The sequence below is a fragment of the Aegilops tauschii genome, chromosome 6 (genome assembly GCF_002575655.3).
Source record: "Aegilops tauschii subsp. strangulata cultivar AL8/78 chromosome 6, Aet v6.0, whole genome shotgun sequence".
NCBI lineage: Eukaryota > Viridiplantae > Streptophyta > Magnoliopsida > Poales > Poaceae > Aegilops > Aegilops tauschii.
This window is the reverse complement of record NC_053040.3, coordinates 25,142,873-25,170,317: the sequence shown is the minus strand read 5'-3', so window position 1 is coordinate 25,170,317 and position 27,445 is coordinate 25,142,873. Positions and strand designations below refer to the sequence as shown.

The following is a 27,445-nucleotide window of genomic DNA, read 5'->3' as shown; positions in this document are numbered from 1 at the left end:
TGTTATATATACATTTTATCAACTAATAAACAAAGATAGTATGTCGAAGTACCACATTCTTGTGATTCTGCTAAAACTTTTGTGCCTGAAAAATTCATTGGCGTCAGTCGATTTTTGAATGAGGTCAAAAAACGGGGTGACATGACGAACGCCGGCAAGGACCTCGCTAGAGACGGGATGATGATGCGAGCGGCAACAAGCTGCGACTTCCGAAAATCCTAAATCTAGGAAAGCCTATACCTGTTACGAAAACTTCCAACTAATCTAAACAACGATTAGAAAAACATTCGCGCATCGGATGGCTGTTGGTTTGATGATCCGACGCTCTAGATTTTCGACTCGCACCATTTTTTTTCAGGCGCCTGTTTAATACTCCTAGATGCCCGTGTATTTTTTGCCAAAATTAGGCGCTGGCGCGCGCACGAGATGGCTTGTCGACCACCCGCTGCTTCACCTCACAGCATGACCACACGAAAATCCATCACACCTAATTTCTCTTCTCTTAGCGATCGGCAATCATAATTAGCAGCAAAAAAGACTAATCACTCTTTCGATCCATCGACCCCCTCCATCTCCGGCGCCCCTCCGCGGCAGGTAGAGAGAGGGGAAACCGTTGATCCGTCGACAAGATCGGTCGATCTCGAGGAGGCCGGCCGGATTACTGCATCCATCACATCGCATTTCAATTTGCATCGAGAAGACACCAAGAATTTGCGCCTCCACATATATATCCATCGATTGTAGCAACAATCAGGCAGGTGGGCGGCCGGCGTCGTGGGAGAAGGGCCGGAGGGCGATTTCTGATGGAGCCAGAGGAGGGCGCTGCCCCGGCGCCCGCGCCCACGCCCGCGCCGGCGGCGGCCCCGGTGCCACCGCGGGAGGCGATCTCGTTGGAGAAGGCGTTCGAAGGCAAGACCCTGCCGACGTGGAACGAGCAGATCACGGTCCGCGCCGTGGTGGTGAGCGCGGGGCTGGGCACCTTCCTCAGCTTCATCGTGATGAAGCTCAACATCACCTCCGGCATCGTGCCGTCGCTCAACGTCTCCGCGGGGCTGCTCGCCTTCTTCATGATGAAGACGTGGACGTCGGCGCTGGAGCGCTGCGGCGTCTTCCCGCGGCCCTTCACCCGGCAGGAGAACACGGTGGTGCAGACCTGCGTCATCTCCTGCTCCAGCATCGCCTTCTCCGGCGGCTTCGGCACCTACATCCTCGGCATGAGCCGCAAGATCGCCAAGGGCTTCGACGAGGCCAACAACACCATGAACGTCGAGGAGCCGTCGCTGTGGCGCGTCATGGCCTACCTCTTCCTCGTCAGCTTCGTGGGGCTCTTCTCCATCGTGCCGCTCAGGAAGATCATGATCATTAGCTACCGCCTCACCTACCCCTCCGGCTCCGCCACCGCCCACCTCATCAACAGCTTCCACACGCCCCAAGGCGCCATCCAGGCCAAGTACGTAACCAATTTCTTCTTCTTCTTCTTCTTCTTCTTCTTCTTCTTCTTCTTCTTCTCCGGCAACGATCGACAATGGCGGATGTAGGAATATATATATATGTTTGTTTGATGTTTGCAATGGCAGGCAGCAGGTGTCCATCCTGTTCAAGTCGTTTCTAGGGAGCTTCCTGTGGTCCATGTTCCAGTGGTTCTACACGGCGGGGGACTCGTGCGGGTTCGGCTCCTTCCCCACGTTCGGGATGGAGGCGTACAACCGGCGCTTCTACTTCGACTTCTCGGCGACGTACGTCGGGGTGGGGATGATCTGCCCCTACATCATCAACTTCTCGCTGCTCATCGGGAGCATCATCTCCTGGGGGATCATGTGGCCCTTCATCGAGAGCAAGAGGGGGGACTGGTACGACGCCAACCTCCCCAACAGCAGCCTCCACGGCCTCAACGGCTACCAGGTCTTCATCTCCATCGCCATGATCATGGGCGACGGCCTCTTCAACTTCTTCTCCATCCTCTTCCGCACCTCCTACGACATGTACCTCAAGCGCACGGGCCGCGCCAAGGCCAACGCCGCGGGGGTCCCCTTCGCCGGCGCCGGCCTCGCGGGCGCCAACGAGAGGCAGGCGCTCAGCTTCGACGACCGCCGCCGCACGCAGATCTTCCTCAAGGACCAGATCCCCACCGTCGTCGCCGTGGGCGCCTACGTTGCCCTCGCCGGCATCTCCGTCCTCGCCATCCCGCACATCTTCCGCCAGCTCAAGCCCAAGCACGTCGTCTGGGCCTACGTCGTCGCGCCCATCTTCGCCTTCTGCAACGCCTACGGCACCGGCCTCACCGACTGGTCCCTCTCCAGCAGCTATGGCAAGCTCGCCATCTTCATCTTCGGCGCCAACATCGGCGCCAAGGACGGCGGGGTCATCGCCGGCCTCGCCGCCTGTGGCCTCATGATGGGGATCGTCTCCACCGCCTCCGACCTCATCCAGGACTTCAAGACGGGGTACCTCACCCTCACCTCCCCGCGTGCCATGTTCGTGAGCCAGGTCATCGGCACGGGGATCGGTTGCATCATCTCCCCCACTGTCTTCTGGATCTTCTACCAGGCCTACGACATCGGCAACGACGAGGGCTACCCGGCGCCCTACGCCAAGATCTACCGCGGCATCGCGCTCCTCGGCACCAACGGCTGGGACCAGCTGCCCAAGTACTGCCTCAGGTTCTGCGCCGCCTTCTTCATCCTCGCCATCGCCATCTGCGCGCTCAAGGAAGTGGCCAACAACAAAACGTGGTGGATCAGGGACTACATACCCAGCGCGCTCGGCATGGCGGTGCCCTTCTTCCTTGGATCCTTCTTCACCATCGACATGTGCGTGGGGAGCTTGATACTCTACATGTGGTCCAAGTCCGACAGGCTGCACGCGCAGATGTTCGCGCCGGCAGTGGCATCGGGGCTAATCTGCGGCGACGGGATTTGGTCGCTGCCGTCGTCGTTGCTGTCGCTAGGCAACGTGGAACCACCCATGTGCCTGAGGGTCTTCGACGCCGACACCAACTACGAGGTGGAGCAGTTCCTTTCGACCTTGCCCATCCCGGCGTAGCCACATGATCCACGCATACCATTTTTCTTCTTTTTCTTTGCATGCGTACACGTTATATGTTCATGATCCATTGATCAATTAATGGATGGATGATGCCCATGATAGCTCAAAGGTTAGCTAGTACAGTGTTCTAGCCTTGTACCGTAAGGACGTGTAGGATGGATTGGATGGTGGTCTATATGTATGTATTTGTGTAATTGTTGCATTCATTAATTTGTATTCTCACGGAATTTGATTGGTTTTACTTGTTCTTCTGCTTCCTCCACTACCGGAGTAACCTAATATACCGGTGGCCTTTTCTATGCCGACGGCTTTTTGTCAGGGCCGTCGGCATATTCATCTATGTCAACGGCCTAGGAAAAACTGTCGGCACATCGCCATCTATGTCGACGGGCGTCGTCGGAATAAATTAATGACGTTGGTAGTATGCTTAAAGAAGATAGAAAATGAAAGAAAGAATTAGTGGCATTGATACTACCCTTTAAGTAGAAAAAAATGAAATAAAAACTAAAACAAAATCAAAATAATGAAGTTTTCTAATAAAGAGGTATTACTCTTTAAGAATAATGAAATGATAAAAAAATGAAAAAAAAATCAATGGACCACCCAAATCGCACGTCGCTGCTAGACAGGATGCACATCAATTCAGTTCAACCCCCGGCAAACAAAAAAAACCCGAATAGATTTTGGCCAATCCAAGAGGGAGGAGAAGAAACCTTGATGTGGTTGGAAGTAATCGAAGAGAAGGCCATCATGTCCATGGCTACCTCCTCCTTTCCCCCTCCCTGATGTGCTTGTTTTCCTACATGAACAAAAATAAATCAAGTCCTTATATTATTCAAGCTATCAAGGAAACCTATATGTAAACAGTATCAACCAAATTAACTATCCAGATTGTGTTTATTTTAGCTGTACAACATAGAAGGAACAATATGCTGCATAAATAAGTACGTCATAGAATCTAACAGAAAAAGAGCCTTACAAGATCCCATGATGGATTATTCGCATCAGTAGACACAACACCTACGCGAGTTTCATCTGCCTCTCTGCAGACACAACAAGAATTTCAGCAAAGGCTGAGAAGAAATCTCAACCAATTTGAACAGATGAAGTTCATTCTTACATAAAATGCTAAAAGTCAAGAGAGCAGAAGCTGTACAAATGTACTGGATAAAATATAATGAGCTAAGAGCATCTCCAGCCGCACCCCCAATAGGCCCCCCAGGCCACTTTTTCGGCGCCGGCGCCAAAAAAACGCCCCAGCACTAGTAGAAAAAGGACCTAATGTGAGACACATTAGTCGCGGTTTGATTTTGGCCCGGTACTAATGATACCATTAGTGCCGGTTCGAACGGCTATGCATTAATGCCGGTTCGTGTTGAACCTTTAATGCCACGAACCGGTACTAAAGAGGTGGTAGCCTTTAGTACGGGTTGGTGGCTCCAACCGGTACTAAAGACCCCCTTTAGTACGGGTTCGTGCCACCAACCGGTACTAAAGGGGTGCGCTGCCACCCGCAATGCACAATGTTTAGTCCCACCTCGCTAGTTGACAGGAGCTCGCACCGGTTTATAAGCCCCGCCGCGGCTACCGTGTCGAGCTCCTCTCTAAGCAGGCCTTTATGGGCCTATTGCAAGTCTTCTGCCCCGTGGGGCCTACTGGGCCGTAGGGGCCTGCATCCTGGCCCAACTAGAGGTTGGGTTTCTAGTCGTATGCAGGCCGTAGCGGCCCAGTAGGTGGGCTGTTTTTGCTTTATTTAAAAAAATAAAAAAATCCTTTAGTCCCGGTTGGTGTTACCAACCGGGACTAAAGGTCCCACAGAACACGGCGCGCTTCGTGCCACGTGGTGGCCCTTTAGTGGCGGTTCGTGTTGAACCGGTACTAAAGGGGGGGGCTTTAGTCTCCACACTTTAGTGCCGGTTACAGAACCGGTACTAAAGGGCCTTACGAACCGGTGCTAAAGCCCGGTTCTGCACTAGTGCAGTCGCACTCCCAGGACGACGAAAAGCGCCGGTTCGGCCCTTTTTTCCGCCCGGTGGCCGCAGGCTGAACCCGGCACACTGGGGAGGGGGGGGGGCGATCGGGGGCTCCGGCGCAAGCGAAAAGCACGGCTGGCCCACACCCTCGGGTGAAAAGTTAAGATTTTCTTCCCCGACTCGCCTTCCAACCCCCGTGCCCTCGGCCGCCACTAGCTATATCCCGGCGCCGCCCGCCGCCCTGCACCGCTAGATAGCCATTCCCCGCCGGAAAAACAGCAGAGGTTCTCCACGGCAGCCCCTCCAACAGCAGCTGGGCGTTTCCGGCCGCGGAGGGGCTGTTTAGCGGCGGGTGCACGTCCACCGGGCGCAAGGTGTTCGGCGATTTGCCTGCCTCGGCGATGGACTCGGATGACGAGGAAGCGCTCGCCGCGCTGCTGGAGGAGGAAGCCGAGGCCGACATCCAGGAAGAAGAGCATCTGATGGTGCTCGCCGCCCTCACCTAGCTGCTGGCGAGCAATGAAAAGCCGCGGCGAGGTGGCTCGGCGCCGGGGTGGGTGAAAGCAAAAAACCGGCATCGTCTCGAAGGCTACTGCATGCTCTACTCCGACTACTTCGCCGATGCTCCACTTCACGGCGACAAAACATTTCGGCGCCGTTATCGGATGAGCCGAAAGCTCTTCCTCAGAATTGTGAATTCCATCCGGGAGTTCGACAACTACTTCAAGTGCAAGATGGATTGCACCGGCAAACTTGGATTCACCTCGATCCAGAAGTGCACGACGGCGATGAGGATGCTTGCATACGGAGCTCCCGGTGATTCACTCGACGACTATGGGCGGATGGCCGAGTCCACCAGCATAGAGTGTTTCTACAAGTTCTGTCGGGCAGTGGTGGCATTGTTTGGACCGCAATACTTGAGAACACCCAATGCGGAAGACACTGCTCGGATCCTAGCACAGAATGCAGCAAGAGGATTTCCTGGGATGCTTGGAAGCATCGGCTGCATGCATTGGAAATGGAAGAATTGCCCATTTGCTTGGCAGGGGATGTACAAAGGCGCCAAAGGCGGTTGCAGTGTGGTACTTGAGGCGGTGGCCACACAGGACCTCTGGGTTTGGCACTCCTTTGGTATGCCAGGAACTCACAATGACATGAACATGCTGCAGTGCTCTCCTGTCTTTGCCAAGCTTGTTGAAGGTCATTCTCCTCCGGTGAACTTCGAGATCAATGGGCGGCACTACAACAAGGGGTACTATGTAGCTTATGGCATCTATCCGAGATGGTCGACATTTGTGAAGACGATCTCAAACCCTGTGCCAGGAGGCAAGAATGCCTGGTTTGCGAAGATTCAGGAGGCTTGCAGGAAGGATGTCGAGCGGGCATTTGGTGTGCTCCAATCTCGATTTGCTGTTGTCCGGTACCCCGCTCAGACCTGGTCCAAAGATCAAATGTGGGAGATTATGACTTGCTGTATCATCTTGCACAACATGATCATCGAGAGCGAGCAAGAAGACCCAGTGTTTGACACTGAACCATACTACAGGCAGGGTCCTCTAGCTGAAGTTGATCACCAGCTACCGGCAACCTGGACTGCCTATCTCAGTATGCGTCAGGAGATCCGAGACCCACAGGTGCATCATCAACTGTAGAAAGATCTGATTGAGCATCTATGGAGGCTCAAGGGGGACGCCGGGCGCGACGTGTGATGAAATATGAGTTTTTATTTGTTGAACTATATAATTTGTATTGAACTTTTTGTTGTTGTACTATTTTGTTGAAGTATTTGATTTTTCTGTGATGAAATATGTGATAAGAAAAAATTTATGTTGATAATTGAACACCGAGACACGGCGCCGAAATGGGGCTGAAAAGTGGGCCAATTTCGACGCCTGGGGGCGACGACTAGGTGCAAAACCGCCCCCAGCGCCGATTGTATCGCCGGCTCGCCCCCCAGGGGCGATTTTTATGCGTCCTGGGGGGGCCAACGGCTGGAGATGCTCTAACCTTGCCAAAAAAACTTATATAGGATAGGAGGCATTGGCGATATTCCTGTGAAGACTTCAATGCCAACGAAGCTGCTAGCTGGGTCTCGAGATGGGGCCGCATCTGCACACCATCGTCTGTAACCCTGAGGTGGAAACAATCGCACGGGTACATTCAGAGCAAACTCAGCACGTCATGTACATTAGTTTCAATACCTGACGTGTAGGATGGATTGGATGGTGGTCTATATGTATGTATGTGTGTAATTGTTGCATTCACTAATTTGTATTCTCACGGAATTTGATTGGTTTTACTTGTTCTTATGCTTCCTCCACTACCAGAGTAACCAAATATACCGATGGCCTTTTCTATGCCGACAGCTTTTTGTCAGGGCCGTTGGCATATCTATCTATGCTGACAGCCTAGGAAAAACCGCCAGCAGATCGGCACCGTCAGCATAGAATGGCTGTCGGGGTAGATTGATGTATGCCGATGGTTGCCGTCGGTATACAAAGATCGTCGGCATGTAAGCGGCCCTGGCGACCCGGTCTCCGACGGTCGGATGATGCCATAGAGATATTTTAGTGTTCTTTATTTTGATGTCTACACAATAAAAAAAAATCAAAACGCTCTATCGGAGGGCAAAAATGTTTCTGACCAAGTTTCGCCTCTAGACAGCAGCGCTCCCTCCCGAAAGTCATTAAATCTGGGAACACAACACCCTCTACACACCTCCCAATGATGTGTGAATCGACAAGAAATTCCGATCAAAGACACTACCGGGGGATTTATTTACGCCCCCCTCCCCCCCTAGAGTTTGAAAATGTCACAAAAAAGGGCCCAGTTTTTGACAAGTCTCGTGCAAATTTTTGCTAGAAATTTCGGCAGCATAACGCGTTGGTAATCAATAAGAATGATGCCATGTTGTTCATTCCAAAATTTATTCAAGCACCCCAAGTTAGTAATGAACATTTTGTACACTCACGTTACAGCAAACAGGTTATAGTTGTTCCGCCAAGGCCACACCATGATGGACAGGGGGGAAACTAGGAACTACAAGCAGAATCAAACATCCACAGGTTAAAGACCCTTGGTGTCTGCACTTTTCTTCATTTTCCACAGCAAACTGGACTGGAAGGTTGTCCTTGGCTTCTATGGCACGAGGTGCCACATCCATTTTATCGACCTTGGATTCTGTTGCTGGACGTGTCACGTCCATTTTGTCGACGTTTTCCTCAGCGGCGCCTTCGTACTGCAACAGGAAGGTCCATGAACTCTCTGAGCAGCCAATGGACTTTGCAGTTTGTTGCCATTGAAGGAAGTATGCCTTCCCTGAGAAGTCTGTGTTTCTTCATTCCCTACAAAAGTTGTCACCCATAAGTTTATAGATTGAAGAGCGCAACTGACACCGTGTTGAAATCAAATACAATTGCTATTTGTGCCATAAATTCAAGGTTTCTAAGCCCTTCAGTTTATCTAGTGAAAATGAGTATAATCGCAAGGTTCAAATAATTTGTCTTCCGTGAAACCAGTGTCTGTAACTGGTGGGACTATAATAATTAATAGAAACTACCAGTCTAGAGAATAACTAAACATAGATAAGTATGCCATGGAATCTAACAGAAAAAGAGCCTTACAAGATCCCATGATGGATTATTCGCATCAATAGACACAACACCAACCATGACCATGGGAGGGCGAAGAAAGCTGTCACAGGCTTCACGTACGCGAGATTCATCTGCCTCTCTACAGGCACATCAAGCATTTCAGCGAAGGCCAAGAAGACATCTCAACCAATTTGAACAGATGTAGTTCATTCTTACAGAAAATGCTAAAAGTCAAGAGAGCAGAAGCTGTACAAATGCACTGGACAAAATATAATGAGCTAACCTGTGAAGACTTCAACGCCAACGAAGCTGCTAGCTGGGTTTGAAGATGGGCCCGCATCTGCACCCCATCGTCTATAACCCTGAGGTGGAAACAATCACATGGGTACATTAAGAGCAAACTCAGCTTGTCATAGACATTAGATTCAATACCCAAAAGTCTTGGTTTCCTTACGAACAAGGGAAAATTACATAAAACCTACAACAGCCTAAATTTTGCTGCACATTTTATACCAGGAAAAATCACAGCAGCCTATAAGCCTACATATTCACTACATTGGTTGCACACCACCAAAAAATATCAACTGCAACTACATTGGTTTGCCCAAAAGAACGTCAGTACAGAATGCACCCTTGTTCTGCCGTGGATTATCTAATCACAGATTCATTTTCATCTCCTCTGGACAAACAATCAACATTTGACAATCATGCATTCAAGGGAGCAATCAATATCACCAACAACAATTCTCTCTCTGGTTGAGAGGCAACAGGACTATTTATGATTCACTTGTTTTCTACAATCAGGGTCTCCCAGTCCAAAACCAAGCTACCAGAGCAAACAGAGTAGGGACTCGCCTAACTAGTTGTAGCACAGAACGTAGTAATGAGAGCAAAGGCACTAGTTTCTGGTGACTATTCATCTCCTGGGTGAAGATATGGATGTCAATGCACAAGCACGGGGACAAAAGTTAAAACAAAAACTCACTCATCTCTCTTCATCTCCAGGACAAAGAGATGTCAATGCACAAGCATGGGGACAAAAGGTAAAACTCTCGATCATGGTTAATCATGGTGAACGGGGAAGGGTGATAAACAAGAAGAGCATATACATGATAACTCATGATCAATCCAATCTATATCGAGGAAGCAAGAAACAATGACAGATACCAATCCAGTCCTTTCTATCTACACAACAATACTCATCAAGATACTCATGTACACCTGACAGAATTCAGTTATTAAACTGATTGGCACTCATTGACTATTGTGGTAGGTAACCAGATAAGTAGAGTCCGGGGAACAAAGGAACTCACATGGTTCATCTTGCAAAGCAGCAAGGAGAAGAAGCAAGCAGAGGACGATGATGGTGCAACACTTGCAGAACTGCTGCCACCAGGTTGTCTAGAAGGGTCACATCTGGCAGGTTGTCCATATTTATAGCTTGTTAAATAGGAAGCATAATTGAAGCAGCAGTAAGAGAAAGCGAAAGATCATTAACTTTGATGTAAATTCAGCAACGCTTCCTCCCTTTTTACCCAGTACACATGTACTACATTGTAATGTTGTAGGGGATGTCTATATTTTAATTCGTTATCAAAATGCTAATGACTTGCTCCAGTTCATTCCTAATTAATTGTGTTTTGAGTTTGTCTTATTCATGAAAGTTTCTGTTTTGCAACCGATAACTATGTGGTGCTATATTACATGAAGGTCTACAGTTACTATGTATGCAGAATGGAGGTATGATGTATCATGTGGACACACATAACTGTGAGAGAACGTCGTACCCTGCCTAGGGCGACGGCTGCGTGTTATATAGAGCGGGGCGCGACTTCCCGTAAAGCGTACAGAGGAGAGATTACATTGTTAGGATCCTTAAATTGAAACCCAAGGAATAGACTAGAGAGATAGAGATAGTTACAAGAGATAAGAGGAAATCATAACAACCCTAGTCTAAGGTGCGGTGTAGACGACCTCCTGATTGTGTTGGGGAACGTAGCAGAAATTCAAAATTTTCTACGCATCACCAAGATCAATCTATGGAGTAATCTAGCAACGAGGGGAAGGGGAGTGCATCTACATACCCTTGTAGATCGCGATGCGGAAGCGTTGCAAGAACGCGGATGAAGGAGTCGTACTCGTAGCGATTCAGATCGCGGTTGATTCCGATCTAAGCACCGAAGAACGGTGCCTCCGCGTTCAACACACGTGCAGCCCGGTGACGTCTCCCATGCCTTGATCCAGCAAGGAGAGAGGGAGAGGTTGGGGAAGATTCCGTTCAGCAGCAGCACGACGGCGTGGTGGTGATGGAGGAGCGTGGCAATCCTGCAGGGCTTCGCCAAGCACCGCGGGAGAGGAGGGAGAGAGGTAGGGCTGCGCCAAGAGAGAGATCATCTCGTCTGTTTGCAGCCCCAAATACCTCAAGTATATATAGGGGAAGGGGAGGGGCTGCGCCCCCATCTAGGGTTCCCTCCCTAGGGGTGGCAGCAGCCCCAAAACCCATCTAGGGTGCGGCCAAGGGGCAAAGAGAGGGGGGCGCCACTAGGGTGGGCCTTAAGGCCCATCTGGACCTAGGGTTTGCCCCCTCCCACTCTCCCTGCGCCTTGGGCCTTGGTGGGGGGGGGGGGGGGGGGGGGCGCACCAGCCCACCTGGAGCTGGTCCCCTCCCACACTTGGCCCACGCAGCCTTCTGGGGCTGGTGGCCCCACCTGGTGGACCCCCGGGACCCTCCCGGTGGTCCCGGTACATTACCGATAGCACCCGAAACTTTTCCGGTGACCAAAACAGGACTTCCCATATATAAATCTTTACCTCCGGACCATTCCGGAACTCCTCGTGACGTCCGGGATCTCATCCGGGACTCCGAACAACATTCGGTAACCACGTATATCTATTCCCTATAACCCTAGCGTCATCGAACCTTAAGTGTGTAGACCCTACGGGTTCGGGAACCATGCAGACATGACCGAGACGTTCTCCGGCCAATAACCAACAGCGGGATCTGGATACCCATGTTGGCTCCCACATGTTCCACGATGATCTCATCGGATGAACCACGATGTCGGGGATTCAATCAATCCCGTATTCAATTCCCTTTGTCTATCGGTATGCTACTTGCCCGAGATTCGATCGTCGGTATCCCGATACCTTGTTCAATCTCGTTACCGGCAAGTCTCTTTACTCATTCCGTAACACATCATCCCGTGATCAACTCCTTGGTCACATTGTGCACATTATGATGATGTCCTACCGAGTGGGCCCAGAGATACCTCTCCGTTTACACGGAGTGACAAATCCCAGTCTCGATTCGTGCCAACCCAACAGACACTTTCGGAGATACCTGTAGTGCACCTTTATAGCCACCCAGTTACGTTGTAACGTTTGGTACACCCAAAGCATTCCTACGGTATCCGGGAGTTGCACAATCTCATGGTCTAAGGAAATGATACTTGACATTAGAAAAGCTTTAGCAGACGAACTACACGATCTTGTGCTAGGCTTAGGATTGGGTCTTGTCCATCACATCATTCTCCTAATGATGTGATCCCGTTATCAACGACATCCAATGTCCATGGTCAGGAAACCGTAACCATCTATTGATCAACGAGCTAGTCAACTAGAGGCTTACTAGGGACATGGTGTTGTCTATGTATCCACACATGTATCTGAGTTTCCTATCAATACAATTCTAGCATGGATAATAAACGATTATCATGAACAAGGAAATATAATAATAACCAATTTATTATTGCCTCTAGGGCATATTTCCAACAGGTTGAACCGGACCTGTGTACGCATCACCTGTCGCTGAACACCCTCCCTTAATCACAACTGTATCAAGTTGAGATTACTCTTGAATTCTTCAAAATTTCTTGTGGGCAACGCTTTTGTAAAGCCATCTGCAACTTGGTCTCGTGAATGAACAAATCTGATTTCCAATTGTCTGTTTGCAACTCTTTCTCTGACAAAGTGGAAATCTATCTCAATATGCTTTGTTCTTGCATGGAACACTGGGTTAGCAGATAGGTAGGTAGCACCCAAGTTGTCACACCACAAACATGGAACTTTGGTATGCTTCACACCAAGTTCTCTTAACATAGACTGAACCCAGATAATTTCTGCTGTAGCATTTGCTAATGCTTTATACTCTGCTTCAGTGCTTGACCTAGATACAGTAGCCTGTTTCTTAGCACATCATGATATCAAGTTTGGTCCGAAGAACACTGCAAAACCACCAGTGGGTCGTCTATCATCCACACATCCTGCCCAATCAGAATCAGAAAATGCACTAACAAGATTGGATGATGACTTGCTGAAAAAGAGACCAAGCTTCATAGTATGTTTAACGTATCTCACAATGCGCTTTGCAGCAGTCCAGTGAACTGTGGTGGGTGCATGAAGAAACTGGCATACCTTGTTGACAGCAAAAGACAAATCAGGTCTAGTTAAGGTTAAATACTGAAGAGCCCCAACTAAACTTCTGTATCTAGTACTATCTTCTTGATTCAAGAGAACTCCCTGTTCAAGTGATAATTTTTCTGTACTTGAGAGGGGGGTCAACGATGGTTTGCATCCTTGTAAACCAACTCTTCTTACCAGGTCAGCAGCATATTTTTCTTGAGATAGGTGGAGACCATCTTCATGTTTCTTTACCTCAATACCTAGAAAGTAATGCAGGTCTCCCAAGTGCTTGAGAGAAAACTCAGCGTTTAAGTCTTTTAACAGCCCTGTCACTGCTTCATCTGATGAACTTGTAACAATGATATCATCCACATAAATCAACACAAATATTGATGTATTTGACTTATTGTAAATAAACAGAGATGTGTCAGAGTTGGAAGGAGTAAAACCAAGTGCTTGCAATTTCTGACTCAGACGTGAGTACCACGCTCTGGGAGCCTGCTTTAGTCCATATAGAGCTTTATCAAGCTTGCACACATAGGAAGGCTTACTCTTGTTTTCAAACCCAGGAGGCTGTTTCATATATACTTCCTCTTCCAGAACACCATGAAGAAACGCATTCTTGACATCCAATTGTCTGAGACTCCATCCCCTGGATACAACAATAGACAACACAAGACGAATAGTTGCAGCTTTAACAACAGGACTAAATGTGTCCTCATAGTCAATACCATACCGCTGTTTGAAGCCTTTTGCAACCAACCTGGCCTTGTAGCGAGCTATAGTTCCATCAGACTTTCTCTTTATTCTGTAAACCCACTTGCAATCAATTAAATTTTTACCTCGCCGTGGGGGAACTAAATGCCATGTTCTGTTTTTCTGAAGTGCCATGTATTCTTCTTCCATGGCCTTTTTCCACTTTTCATCACTAAGTGCCTCATCAAGAGTGTCTGGCTCACCTGTAGAACAAGCAAGGCCAAATTTGGTTATTTGCTTATAGTTAAGAGGTTTAATTACCCCTCTTTGCAACCTTGTACGCGAAGGAACAGGAGGAGCCGCACGGTTGCCCTCCGCAGATGATCCAGCCTCTGGACGAAGCGATCCCGAGGCGGATATCCCTGGCGCCCCCGACGCGGTTTCTGGAACAGCAGGATTTTCTGCGGCGCCATCGGTCGGTGTGGTCGTGTCGGGCGGAGCAGAAGATCCCGACCCATGCATGCGGTCTGTGTCAGACCCATCATGACGCAATGATTGCACGGGCCCGGCAGAATCCATGCCGGATCGCGCGTCCGCGGCAGGACTGGCGGCAGGATCGGCACCGGATCCCGTGCCTGCATCAGTTTTCGTGCCTGGAGGCCCACCTGGCTGGCGGCGCACGTAGTGGCGGGGTCCGCCCGCTGGCCAGCGAGGCGGAGGCTGGCATGTGTCGCCAGCTGGTTGGCGCGGAGCAGATGGCGCGCCTGGTCCAGTTTGAGCCGCCCGCGTGGCAGTTGCTGGCTGGCTGCTGCCGCGCCCGGCAGTTGGAGCGGAACCCGACGCGCTGACGCCCTGCTGCGCCACAGATCCCGTGGGGCATTCGCTGGCGCGCTGCTGGGGCACCGATCCCGAGCCGGATATGTCCCCCGTTCGGTGGCACATGAAATATCGCTCGTTTGGAGCGTATTGTGCACCGTTTTGAGTATTTCCTTCGCCATTTTTTTCAGCGTTTGCATCTGCATCAGTACAAGACTCAAAAGCAAGGTTATGAGGATTAGTCAATAGTTGATCATCACAATCATTTCCCCCTTGATGAACACCGGTGAGACTAGACGGTAGAAGAAGTATTTCTTGACGTAGGAGAGCTCCGGCATTGGGGTGAAGATTTGCGAAGGGAATTTTTGTTTCATCAAACACTACATCTCGGGAGATATAGACACAACCCGTGGGAATGTCAAGGCACTTAACGCCCTTGTGTTGGGCACTATAACCAATGAATGCACACTGTTTGGATCTAAGCATGAGTTTGCGATCATTGTAGGTGTGAAGATTTAGCCAACAGGCGCATCCAAACACACGAAGTGACGTGTAGTCTGGTTTGGTGTGAAGGAGCCTTTCCATGGGAGTTTCATTGTTAATCACACGACTAGGTAGCATATTTATAATGTGGACAGCAGTGAGGAAGGCCTCGTCCCAAAATTTAAGGGGCATGGAGGCGCCGGCTAGAAGGGAAAACCCAACATCAACAATATGTCGATGCTTACGCTCGGCTGACCCATTCTGTTGATGGGCATGAGGACACGAAACATGATGGGATATGCCAAGTTTCTGAAAGAATGAGTTTAGCTTCTCATATTCCCCTCCCCAATCAGATTGGAGAGCAAGAATTTTACTGTCAAATTTTCTTTCTACAAGAGCTTGGAAATTGAGAAAAACTTGGCAAACATCCGAACGTTTCTGAAGGAGATAGATCCACGTGAACTTACTATAGTCGTCAATGAAACTCACATAATATGTATGTCTACCAACAGAGGAGGGAGCAGGCCCCCAGACATCAGAAAAAATGAGTTGTAAAGGTTTGGTAGAAATACTTGTAGAAATTGGATAAGGCAATTGGTGGCTCTTGGCCCTTTGACACGAATCACAAATTGTTTCAACATCACGATCCCCAACATATGGGAGTTTATTTTTCCTAAGCAAACGCTCAACTAAAGAGAAACTTGCATGACCTAATCGATCGTGCCACCGTGTTGAAGACACTTTGGTGGCACTAAAAGCTTGTTTATTGGATCTTCTAATCTCTGAAATCAACGGGTAAAGCCCACGAACGCATCTACCTCGATACAACACCCTCCTCGTTGCCTGATCCTTGATCAAAAAGAAGAAGGGGTGAAATTCAAGAAAGACATGATTATCAATGGCAATGCGGTGGACAGAAAGAAGATTTTTGTTGGCACTAGGGACATGCAAGATGCGTTTGAGATGAAATTTTTTATGAGGGGTTTTAATAATTGAGTGACCAATATGACCAATCTTCATACCTTCTCCACTATAGCAGTGTGGATGTGATCTTGGCCGCGGTACTTCTCCCGCATGGTCACCTACTCCAGCTCACCGGTGATGTGGTTTGTGGCACCGCTGTCGACATACCAATTTGTGTCGACGCCGTAGGAAGCTTCAGCAGCCCCGGCTACCTTTTCATCTTGAGATGAATCTTCATCTTCATCAAACCGGTACCAACAGTCCTTTGCAGAGTGGCCCAGCTTACCGCAGATTTGGCAGCGGATAGCATCAGGCTGAGACTTGTTGGTGGAGCCATTAGATCGCCGGCCGCCCTTGGTGTTGGAGTAGGAGGGTCGGCCGCTGCCGCGTGCGTTGTTGTTGCTGCTGGTGTTGCCCCCGCCAGGGCCCTTGCTCTTCCCGCGAGGAGGGCCAAGAGGACGAGAGCCACCGCCACGCCCGCGGGTGGCGACATTCGCCAAAGACTTGAAGCCGCCACCGGTCCCAGCCCCTTGGAAGAGGGCCACTCGTTGATCGAAGTTGCTCATCTGAGCGAACAATTCGTCAAGAGTGACCGGGATGACACGAGCATCAAGGGCAGAGACCAGCGGCTGATATTCCATGTCCAGGGCGTTGATGATGTAGGAGATGAGCTCGTCGTCGTCCAGGGGTTCGCCGGCCGCCGCGAGCTCGTCAGCGAGAGATCGCATGTGTGCGAAGAAGGTGGCCACGGATTGTGTGCCCTTCTGCGCGTTTGTGAGCACCGCCCGGATGTTGTTGACGCGGGACAGCGAGGTCGATGAGAACATCTTCGCCAGCGCCGACCAGAGCTCGTGTGCATGGATGATCGACGTGACCTGCACGAGCACTTCCTTCGAGAGGTTATTCAGGAGATATCCCAGTACCTGTTGATCCTCCCGGATCCACACATGGTGGAGCGGATTTGGGACGGACTCCTCCTTGCCATCCTTGTCCTTGGTGACGACGACTTTGGCCGGCTCGGGTATGCTTCCATCAACATACCCGAAGAAACCAGCACCTCGGAGCTGCGGCGTGATCTGGGTGCGCCAAAGGATGTAGTTGGTGCGGGTGAGGCGTTCGGTGATCTGGCCGGAGAGGGTTGAGTTGGAGGAGCCGGAGGAGGCCATGGTAGGAGGTTTGTGGCAATGGAGGAACCAGATGAGATGGAAGAGGTAGGCTCTGATACCATGTGAGAGAACGTCGTACCCTGCCTAGGGCGACGGCTGCGTGTTATATAGAGCGGCGCGCGACTTCCCGTATAGCGTACAGAGGAGAGATTATATTGTTAGGATCCTTAATTTGAAACCCAAGGAATAGACTAGAGAGATAGAGATAGTTACAAGTGATAAGAGGAAATCATAACTACCCTAGTCTAAGGTGCGGTGTAGACGACCTCCTGATTGAACCGGACCTGTGTACGCATCACCTGTCGCTTAACAATAACAACCATGTCTACATCATCGTTATCCTTGTTTCATGTCAGCAATATTCTGTGTCTAGTGCTGACAATTTACAACAGATTATGGTATCTGTACATCAAAATTCTCTGCAAATTCAATGTGACCTTGCTGTGCTAATGAACCTACAAGTTGTTAAACATGGCATAGAAGAAAGACATGAGCACCAGGCTAATTATGGCACAAATAATAGTTATATACACGGCAGCAGACACCTACAACAAGGGGAAGAAGAGAAACACCTTTGATGTCTGTAGCCGAGGACGAGCCACGCCGCCCCCAGTGATTTTGCGGTGGAGACAAGACCTCAACTGGCAGGCATGGCCAAGAGGTGTCACCTCACCAAGGACATCAGGGAAGATCTCCGGGAGGCGCTAGCGTCCGCGTTGGGTCGCGCGACAAGGAGAGCAGCGCATCCAGTGGCAGAGGCGAACCCGGGAACGCGAGTGGGGGGAGAGGAAGAGGATCTCCTCTTCCCTGCCAAGCACGATCCGGATCAGCGGCTGCAGATTCGGGGCAGCTTCTCCTTTTCTTGCCCCATTCACCAGAAAGAAAACTGCACACAAATGATGTACACAGTTTGATTAGCACCGTACGATTAGGCCCACTAAACTTAATCTAACAGCTAGCCTTAATCTAATCTGTCCTCTGATGTGCACTTAGTAATTTACGTTGGCTGAACGTGCCCCACCGCAGATGAATAGAGGAAGCTCCGCCCCGCACCTACGCAATCCCTACAATCACGCAAAGGGTAGAGAAAAAGGGAAGTGATCTCAATCGGAGCCCCTCGCTCGCTAACTGCCCCGCGAGTTCGCGACCCACGCCACCTGCCTCTGGCCACCGGACGAGGGTTGGACACCCACGGCACATGCGCCACCGCCTGACCCTCCTCCGCCACCACAGCTGCCGCAGAACCGACGAGTGCGCCGGCAGCACCTCCCACGCCCTCCTATCATCTTCCCTATCCCTACCCAGCGGACAACCAGAGGAGGTGTAGCTGACGTCTCCCTCCTTCACCTACACCGACGATGAGCTGAGACGGCGCCCTCTCGCCAGGCATGCCCTTGATCTAGACGGCACAGCCGAGCCCGTGGCCCTCCTCACCAGGTCACTGGATCCAGCCAAGATCCGTCCCGTCCTCCCACATCGGCCACCATGGTCGTCCTCCTCTGCACCCAAGCTTTGTCCATAAGCTCCATGTGCATTCGCAGGTTTGAGCCTGCGATCTGGATCGACCAAGTCACAGGAGCTTGCCGGCAACTCCCAGTCTTTGATCTGGTTTGCTGTTCATCTTAGGTGATTTTTTCTCTAGAAAACATTTTTTTCTTGCGTATCATCTTAGGTGATTTGGATGGCCCCGTCTCTCACGAATACAACAAGCCGCTCGCGCTAGGCGGAGCGGACAGAGCCAACGACGTGGGTGGCGGTGGCGGCAGCGGGACCGGGGAAGAGAGACGCATCTGGCGGCCTGGAGCGTGCTGATGGCCGCGGCGGGGATGGCCCATGCCCGCCGATCTGCTCCTCAACTACGACCTGCCCCCTCAGTCAAACTCTAGGGCCTTTTTTCCCGAACAGATTGGAGATCAATAAGAAGGGCGGCGACCGTAACTACGACCTGCGGCAGAGGAGAAACTGACCACGAGCAACGAAGGCCTGACGGCGCTGCTCGTGCGGGACTCAGCGGTGCTCTCGGTGCACCGCCGATGGGTGATGGTGCTCGAGCCTGAAAACTCCATGCTCAGAGCCACCGGCGGCGGCAGCTGAGTAACGGAACTGGTGCGGTCAAGGTACATCTCATCCCTTCATTCATCCCTCTCTCCCTGCCTCCCTCCCTCGCTCTCCCCCGGCGGGGTCGCCGTTAGCCCGCCCGCAGGGAATGGGGAGCACTGGTGCTCTGCTGGCGAACGCTTGATGCGAGGACAGGGAGACCTCCGGCGATGGGGAATGAAGAGAGCTTTGGCAGATAGCCCTGTTCTCTCTCTGGATGCGAACAAGATTTCATCTCAGTTTTTTTCTGTGTGTGTGCAGATAGCAGAGAGGAACACTGCTGGCGAGAGGATTCTTATGACTACCAGCAGATCAAGCCTTCCCATGAGTTTGTTGCCAAGGATTTGCATGGAGCGAAGTGGAGGTTCCGCCATTTTAAGAGGTAGATCAATGCTGTTGCACTGCTTGATGAGGAGTATGGTATGCAACGCTATATTTTGATTTATACTACAGTATTATTTTGTTGCTGGTAAACGTGATTTCCATCTAATATTTTTTCAGAGGCAGAGAAAATTATGCTGAGAAGGAGGTTATTTTCTAGGCTTTTAAACTAACACAAAAATAAGACAGGTTCTGCATCAAGGATAGGAATTATAATATGTAATGGTCAGTAAAAAGTACGCACATAAAATACTTTTCTTTTTCAGTTGGCAACATTGCATACAGAATTTGAATCTTAATTATTGGAATTCAACTATACCAAATAAGATTGTTCCTGAAGAGCTTGAATAATCCATTTTGTATGGGACTTGTCAATCCAACTATACCAAATAAGATTGTTTCCGGAGCCTGACAGCTAAAATGCATTGTTTTTTTAGATCTTCACTTTCGGGTAAGCATGGCATGGTGATTAAAATGTTTCTTAGAAAATGAACTGATAATGAGAAGTTATGTTCTAATTAAGATGGATTAAGGGTTGTGCCTTTTTAATTATTCAGCCTAAATATATAGCAGGCTGGTTCAGTGATCATCAGTGAACGAAAATTATCTCTTTTGTTCAGGTAAGATGGGAGGATGGCACAGACTGTAATAGCAAATTAGACTTATCTCCACGGGAGATCTGAGATTGTTGGTGGTTCAATCTCTATTGCTTAGTGTCTGGCACTATCAATGACCTGCAGACACAAACAGTGTTGTAATCTTTCCTTTATTACTCCAGGACCACCCAAGTTAATGCTTCTACATCTAATGTAGATTATCTATGTGTGAACCCTGTCTCTGGCAGCATCAATGACTTGCAGACACAAACATAATGTTTCTATGTGTAAAATTAAACCAATTGTGATCAGTATAGATTGGTGAATTGTTCCTTAACCTGCATGGTTATAATTGACGTTCTTCTACGTGTTATTATCATGTACGTATGACATGAGCTTGTTCTTATAAACCATATATTATTCGATGCCTTTTTCCCTGTTTGTTTTTGGGAAAATTTGTGGTTCATCATGTAAGAACCATGAACAATCATATTAGGATTATCCTTGCGGTAGTGTATGGCCCTTAATCAATTATACTGCTGATAAAAGTTTACTGTTTGGGACTCATTTCGTATGTTCCTATTTTCCATTTTTCTACCTTTGTTCCAAGTTTGTTAATTCTATCACAAGTCCTGGGAAGTTTACATTATAAAATAGACGAGCTCTTTTACGGTGATTGGGGAGTTACATCTTGTAATTTGATGTAACTCCTCCCTTAATTATTCTCCACCGTTGATTATAACTTGTTAACTAAAAAGGTTAAATTTAATCAACAAGGGTATTATGGTCATGCGTAATTGTTTTTTTAGTAACTCTGTCAATTCGCTGGTCAATCCCCCGCATCTGGCTAGACGGTTGCGCAGGAGCGACGACCTTGGCGACCAGGCCGGCGCGACATCCATTAGGCGAAGCCCCGGCTGGGCTTGGCCGTGGTGGAAGCTACCCCACGCCACCCACCCCCCGCGCCACCGTGAGGTCCTGGCGGAGACAACGCTGGCGCGAGGTCCTGGAGGCTCCAGCTGCGGTCGGTCGTAGTGTTCCATCGCCCTGAGCAGCGCCTCCTGCTGCCGATAAGCCGACCAGCAACGCCGGCGACCAGTCCATAGGCACGTAGCCGCCACTCCTGCCTTCCTCCTCCCTGTTCCCTCAACCCCCGGCTGAATCTGAATCTATTTGCTCTATTAGCTCTGCTCTTTCTGAATCTCTTTGATCTGAATTACTACCACAGTGTTGGGGCAGGTATTCCAAATTCTGAATCTCTTTCTGTGGAGAACAGACAATATATGTTCGTCCAATATGTCTAGGTGTAGTTTACAGTGGAATGGGTCTGATCTCTTTGCACTTTCTGAATTTGTTTGCTATGTTCTGAAATCACTTATATAAAAATCAACAAGTTTCTGAATTAATGTTCAAAAAATCATCTAGTTTCTGAAAATCAACAAGTCATGAGATGTTGTACAGCAGCTTTGTACAACAGCTTTTTCTTTCTTCATATGAACAAAAACTATAATCATAAAAGACATGAGATGTTGGACATTTTTTAACTTATTCTGAACCTCTTATCTTGAGGGGAATATGTGAGCATGGAAATTACTTTACATCCAGTACATGATTGAGACCAGTTGATCATTTATATGTCATATGCAGGAAGTCATGGCCGATGTAAGTGCAGAGTGTATGGCTGAGTACGACGGCATTGTCAGCAGGATGTTTGATAAAATTTCCATGCTCACATGTTCTTTTATCTTGAGGGGAACATGTGAGCATGGAAATTTCCATGCTGAGTTCGATGAAATTATTTATGTTGAGTTTGTATTTATGCTGTCAGTCCTTTTATCTTGAGGGGAACATGTGAGCATGGAAATTATTTTACATCCAGTACATGATTGAGACTAGTTGATAATTTATATGTGATATGCAGGAAGACATGGCCGATGCAAGTGCAGAGTGTTTGGATGAGTACGTAAACATTGTCAGCAGGATGTTTCATAGCGAGGATGAAGGTTTTGAGTTCTATAACAAGTATGCTCTTGAGAAAGGCTTTAGTGTGAGAAAAGGCTATGTTGAGTGGGATGAAGCGAACGAGAAGATAATTCTGAGGAAACTTGTCTGTAGTCGTGAAGGTTGCCGTGAAGAGAAGCACATGAAGAGGAAGAGAGAAGATAGGAAGAGGAAGCCACGGAATATCACTCGTGTGGGGTGTAAAGCGAAATTTGTCATTGCAAGAGTCGCGAAAACAGGGCGGTGGTTTGTGAAGGATTTCATCGATGAACACAACCATCCTCTGGCCCCACGAGACCTTGCTTGCTTTTTGCGTTCCCACAGAAGAATCAGCGACGAGCAGAAAGCGGACATTATAGAGATGGAAAGTGTTGGAATCCGGAAACACAAAATCATGGATGTGTTGTGCATGCAGTACGGTGGATATGACCATGTTGGATGCATGACGAGGGACATCTATAACTTCTGTCATCGCTACAAGCAGGAAACAGTCGCTGCCGGTGATGCTCAGACGGTGATCTGTCACATGATGGCGCGGCAAGAGAGAGACCCAGATTATTTCTTCAAATACTTGGTTGATAAAGATGGGCATCTGAAGGGATTGTTCTGGTCCGATACTCAATCCCGCCTTGACTACCAGGCTTTCGGCGACGTTGTGGTTTTTGATAGCACATACAGGACCAATAAGTACAATCTGCCGTTTGTGCCGTTTGTCGGGTTGAATCACCACCGCAGCACAGTTATCTTTGGATGCGGGATCATTTCTCATGAAACTAATGAGGCGTACGAGTGGATGTTGCGGACATTTTCTGAAGCCATGTCGCAGAAGCATTCGATATCTGTAATCACTGACGGGGACCTTGCAATGCAGAGAGCGATCAGGGTGGTGTGGCCTGACTCATACCACAGGCTGTGTGTATGGCACATTCAGCAGAACATCGTACGCCATCTGCATGATGATGAGGTTAGGGAAGAATTCAGATCTTTCATATATGACTCGTCTTCTATTGAAGAGCATGAGAGAAAATGGATAGAGTTCTTACGAAGGAATGAAGTGACAAGTGAGGAGTCGTGGCTGCATCAGATGTATCAGATGAGGAAGCTGTGGTGTGCTCCATACCTGGTGGGGCGCTGTTTCTTAGGATTGAGCAGCAATCAGCGGAGTGAGAGCCTAAACTCCGTGCTACATACACATCTTGAGGGTAAGATGACATTGTTTGATATGCTAGAGCACTATGAGCGTTGCCTTTCCGGACGACGCTTGAACGAGGCGATCCTAGACATCGTGGCCTTGCAGTCCGTTCCATTTACAGACGCTGATGCTTCAAGTCTCGAGAAACATGCTGCCCGGGTTTTCACGCCTTGTATGTTTCAGTTGGTCAGATGGAGCATAAGTGTTGTTAGCAAATGTGTTATCAGCGAGATACTAGATGCATGGGAGTTGACTACATATGTTGTGGCTAAGATCGATAGAAGAGAGAAGAAGTTTGAAGTGCGCTGTGAGATGAAGGAAGGTTCTTTGTACAGGATCAGTTGTTCTTGTCGTAAGCTGGAATGCTTGGGAACACCTTGCTCTCACATATTCTACATCTTGGGAATACGTCAAGTGGAACTGCTGCCTAGGTGTTGTGTTCCCATGAGGTGGACGATGAGTGCGAAGTCTGCATTCCCTCCGACCAGAAAGAGCGAGATGTATGACTATTCGGCAAGCCTTATGAGGTACCGTGAGTTGCGGAATTTGAGTCACGCGGCATGTTTCCGGGCATGTCAATCTAGTGAGGAGTATCAGCATCTGAACATGGTTCTGAGTGAAAAAGATGGCAGCAAGGAATCAAGCCGTGGTGAGGAAGAATGCATTAGATTTGGTCCGGTGCTGCCACAGACCACGGAAATTGATTGTGGAGATTTGGAAAAGGTTCTGGACCCAGTGCATGTGCAAGGCCGAGGTGCACCGAAGAAAAGGCTGCAGGCAAGGATGAAGAAGCAAAGATCAAAGAGGAAATGTGGCTACTGTGGGGTGGAAGGTCATAATCGGCGTAAATGCAATAAATTGAAAGAGGTGTCAAATATGTCTTAACTTTTATTTTTACATCTGATTTACTCATTACTATAGTGCACTGATTATATCTGTTGCTGTGTAGGAAATGATGGCAGCAAACTGTTAGCTACAGCTCTGTGTACAAGGCCATTGGCAAAATGGACGCAGCTGTTGAGCCTCAAGAGAGTGATGTTGTGTTGGTGGCGAAGTGCCCCAACCCTGATTATCCTTTGTGAGCATTACTGTGTTTCTTGGTCTTTTCTTTCCACTTTGATCATGTGGTGCAACCTAGCTGCTAAAGCCTAAAAGTATTATCTATTATATGGACATTGAGTTCTTTTTGTCCTAAAGCAAGTTTACATGTGCTGGCAGAAAGCCATTCGTACATGCAGGGAGGGGCTCTCTGAACTTGCTCCTTGAGCATGATGCTTTGTCTTTTTGGTTTTGTGAAGAATAAATTACTTTATTTGTTACCTGAGATTCTGATCATGTTTGATCCTTAATTTATTATAAGTATGGGTCCATTTTACATGACTGAGCTTGTGCATGAACCATGGAAGTTTTCCTCAGGCACATATTTCTTCTTGTATTATCAGTTTTTTTATAATGGAATGCAACTATGAAATGGAAACATGCTAGTCTCCAATATGAGGACATTTAAGCCGTACTGCCTGGAGCTTTCGATAAAAGAAACTATGTTGATTGATCAAAGTTGATTCTTTTGATTTACGCACATAACATTTGAGTGACCAATGATAGCAAAATATTCTGATCCTGAATCCTTCATATGTTTCCTTGAACCAGGAATGCCATGTGAAGGAGGGTATGAGGAAGATTTTGGATGGTCAGCGACAAGGGCGTCATCAAGAAGAACAGGGAGCTGCATGCATTTCCTGGGTAGCAGTTCTAACTGTTTTTGTCATATCTCATTGTGGATTAGTGAGAATGTTATGTAATTAGTGATCTGCAGTCCAGATAGTTTAGCAAGTGAGATGTTTGCTGTGTTGAGGATGTCAGATTGCTCGGCTGCAGGTGGGGAACAGTGCCGACTTTGTGTTTTTGTGGACGGGTCGAGGCATATTCTATCAGATTTTCTATACTGTGCTTTCAGGATGTTGTATAATACAATTTTCTGGAGCATGCCATCGCTTATACAGGTTTAAGATTATGCATTTTACATGTGACGTTGGCAGGCATATGATTATGCGCGTTTTCGGATCTAGATATATACAATGACGCACACATTCGCCTTTAACAGTAGATTTTAATAGTAGAGATAACTGGATCATCACGTGTATTTATGTCTTTGATGTCCATCTTCCTCCGTGATCCGCGCCGCACTCCCCCTTGTGCTTGACTGCTGTGCCGCCCAGGAATAACATGAAGATGCATCAACGGTTTGAGTGCGATCGTTACCGACTCCGAGTTGCAGCGGAAGAAGATGAGTCGATGTAGATCATACTTGGAGTCCCTCGAACCATAGAAAATGTAGCTTCACCCCTCCTAAGATTTCTTTGAAGCTCCGCCACTGATTTCAAGTGGAGTCCCTCGTTTAATTGACGTTATGAACATAAAACTGGTTTGGACTAGTGCAGCACATGCAATACAAAAATAGTAAAAGCCACAATTAAGTGTGCGGGCAGCAAAGGAACCTTTCATCTAAAAATTGAGCAACAACTCAAAGTTGAAAGCCTATAATTGTAAACATAGTCTCACAATTGTCACTTCAATGAAGTGGTTGTTGGTTCGAAAATAATGAAAAAACTACTTGGGACAATAGTTCAGCTATAAAGCTTGAAATTGTAGAAAAACCAAAAGCCTACTGAAGAGGCTCGTCACTGCTGCCGAAATCCAATGCCTTCTTCGGATTGTTATCTGCAAGTTTCTTCCTTTTGGGCGATGACCCATATTCGCCCAAGTCCCTCTCGCCGATATCCATGTACCCACATGCATATATGTCTTCTTCGGACATGTCCTGCCCAAATGCATGCGAAAGGTATTTATGGAAATGATGTGGCCATTTTTTGTATAATAAATAGGAACTTGGAAATATAACCAACCTGTTCAGACATGTCATCATCGCTATTATCTAAGAATGCACAATTCTTCACAATGTACAAATGACATTTCTTTATCCCTTCTAAAGCGTGCAACATTTCATCGACGTCATGCTGGCCTGACATCTGTACCATTCCTTCAGGTGGTACGCACCCAGGCTTGATGTAGTACAAATCTGCTTCCCCTTTGTACCCATGGTAACGCAAATTTTTCACCATTATCTGCCAGTCCACCTTGCCAGGTTCAACTACTGTCGTCATACCAGGTTTCTTGTTGTGGTATGCTTGAGGAACATGAGAAAGTTCTTCGTCCACATGAACAATAAATTGCATTACAACTACCTACATACGGCTCGTTGACATCAGTTTTTGCACAATATTAAAGTGTTCATACGTAGGATGTGCATACCATTTGTAAAACATACTTACTCGGCGACGTGGTAATGAGGCAGATTGTTCCGGTGGTGGGATGTCGCATTTTTCCTGCGGAGGTGGTGATGAGACAGATTGCTCTAGTGTACTGATGTCTTGTTGTGCCTGAGCATGCTGTTGATATAAATTGATTTTCGTTTGTGTGTGGATAATTTAATGAATAATAAGTAAATAATGAAAGGTACCTTCGTGCCTGTACTAGCATGGTCTTGCATCATACCCCCTTCCATGCGGATCTCCTCCATTTTGGCCTTCTCATCCTGCTGAGCCTACTGTGGTTACAAACTGATTTTGCTTTGTGTGTGGATAACATAATGAATAATAATCTTAGTAAAGGAACGTACCTTCAGACGTGTATTAGCACGGTCCTGCATCGTATTTCCTTCCATGCGGATCTGCTCCATCTTGGCCTTGTAATCCAGATCATTGCGGTCCTTTGGTAAGTTAAGGTCCATGCCCGCACGCGTCTGCATGTTATTGAAGCCCATTTTACCACGCTCGAGATGTAGAACGCGGTCTTGCATCATATTCCCTTCCATGCGGATCCCCTCCATCTTGGCCTTGTGATTCATGTCATTACGCTCCTCCTGCAACATACGGTCCATGTTCGCACGCGCCTGCATGATATTGAATTCCATCCTGCCACGCTCGAGTTGCATAGCGCGATCCAGGTCCTTGCGCTCCTGCTTCAACTTTAGGTCCATATC

General features: G+C 48.3%; 2 protein-coding genes, 1 long non-coding RNA gene and 1 other non-coding gene across 4 annotated transcripts; 3 read left to right on the top strand and 1 right to left on the bottom strand.

Moving 5' to 3' along the window:
- The first annotated feature begins 538 nt into the window (after window positions 1-538).
- LOC109736159 (probable metal-nicotianamine transporter YSL8) lies at window positions 539-3,272 on the top strand. The gene is made up of 2 exons (XM_020295379.4): window positions 539-1,450; window positions 1,578-3,272. The coding sequence occupies exons 1-2, from the start codon at window positions 804-806 to the stop codon at window positions 3,040-3,042; spliced, it is 2,112 nt and encodes a 703-aa protein (XP_020150968.1). The 5' UTR covers window positions 539-803; the 3' UTR covers window positions 3,043-3,272.
- Window positions 3,273-16,520: 13,248 nt separating this feature from the next.
- LOC120967635 (small nucleolar RNA Z247) lies at window positions 16,521-16,659 on the bottom strand. Its single transcript, XR_005761360.1, has one exon. It is a non-coding gene; the product is annotated as a small nucleolar RNA Z247 (small nucleolar RNA).
- Window positions 16,660-18,248: 1,589 nt separating this feature from the next.
- Window positions 18,249-20,547, top strand: LOC109736160 (uncharacterized). Its single transcript, XR_012187028.1, has 4 exons — window positions 18,249-18,573; window positions 18,678-19,253; window positions 19,495-19,615; window positions 20,235-20,547. It is a non-coding gene; the product is annotated as an uncharacterized lncRNA (long non-coding RNA).
- A 1,446-nt stretch (window positions 20,548-21,993) lies between these two features.
- Window positions 21,994-25,368, top strand: LOC109736153 (protein FAR1-RELATED SEQUENCE 5-like). The gene is made up of 3 exons (XM_045229570.2): window positions 21,994-24,270; window positions 24,353-24,481; window positions 25,054-25,368. The coding sequence occupies exons 1-2, from the start codon at window positions 22,126-22,128 to the stop codon at window positions 24,374-24,376; spliced, it is 2,169 nt and encodes a 722-aa protein (XP_045085505.1). The 5' UTR covers window positions 21,994-22,125; the 3' UTR covers window positions 24,377-24,481; window positions 25,054-25,368.
- The last annotated feature ends 2,077 nt before the right edge of the window (window positions 25,369-27,445 follow it).

Coding starts and splice junctions, on each gene's coding strand:
- LOC109736159 (XM_020295379.4), top strand. CDS start 804: ATGGAGCCAGAGGAGGGCGCTGCCCCGGCGCCCGCGCCCACGCCCGCG. Junction 1,451..1,577: donor CAAGGCGCCATCCAGGCCAA/GTACGTAACCAA, acceptor TTGCAATGGCAG/GCAGCAGGTGTCCATCCTGT.
- LOC109736153 (XM_045229570.2), top strand. CDS start 22,126: ATGCAGGAAGACATGGCCGATGCAAGTGCAGAGTGTTTGGATGAGTAC. Junction 24,271..24,352: donor AATGCAATAAATTGAAAGAG/GTGTCAAATATG, acceptor GTTGCTGTGTAG/GAAATGATGGCAGCAAACTG.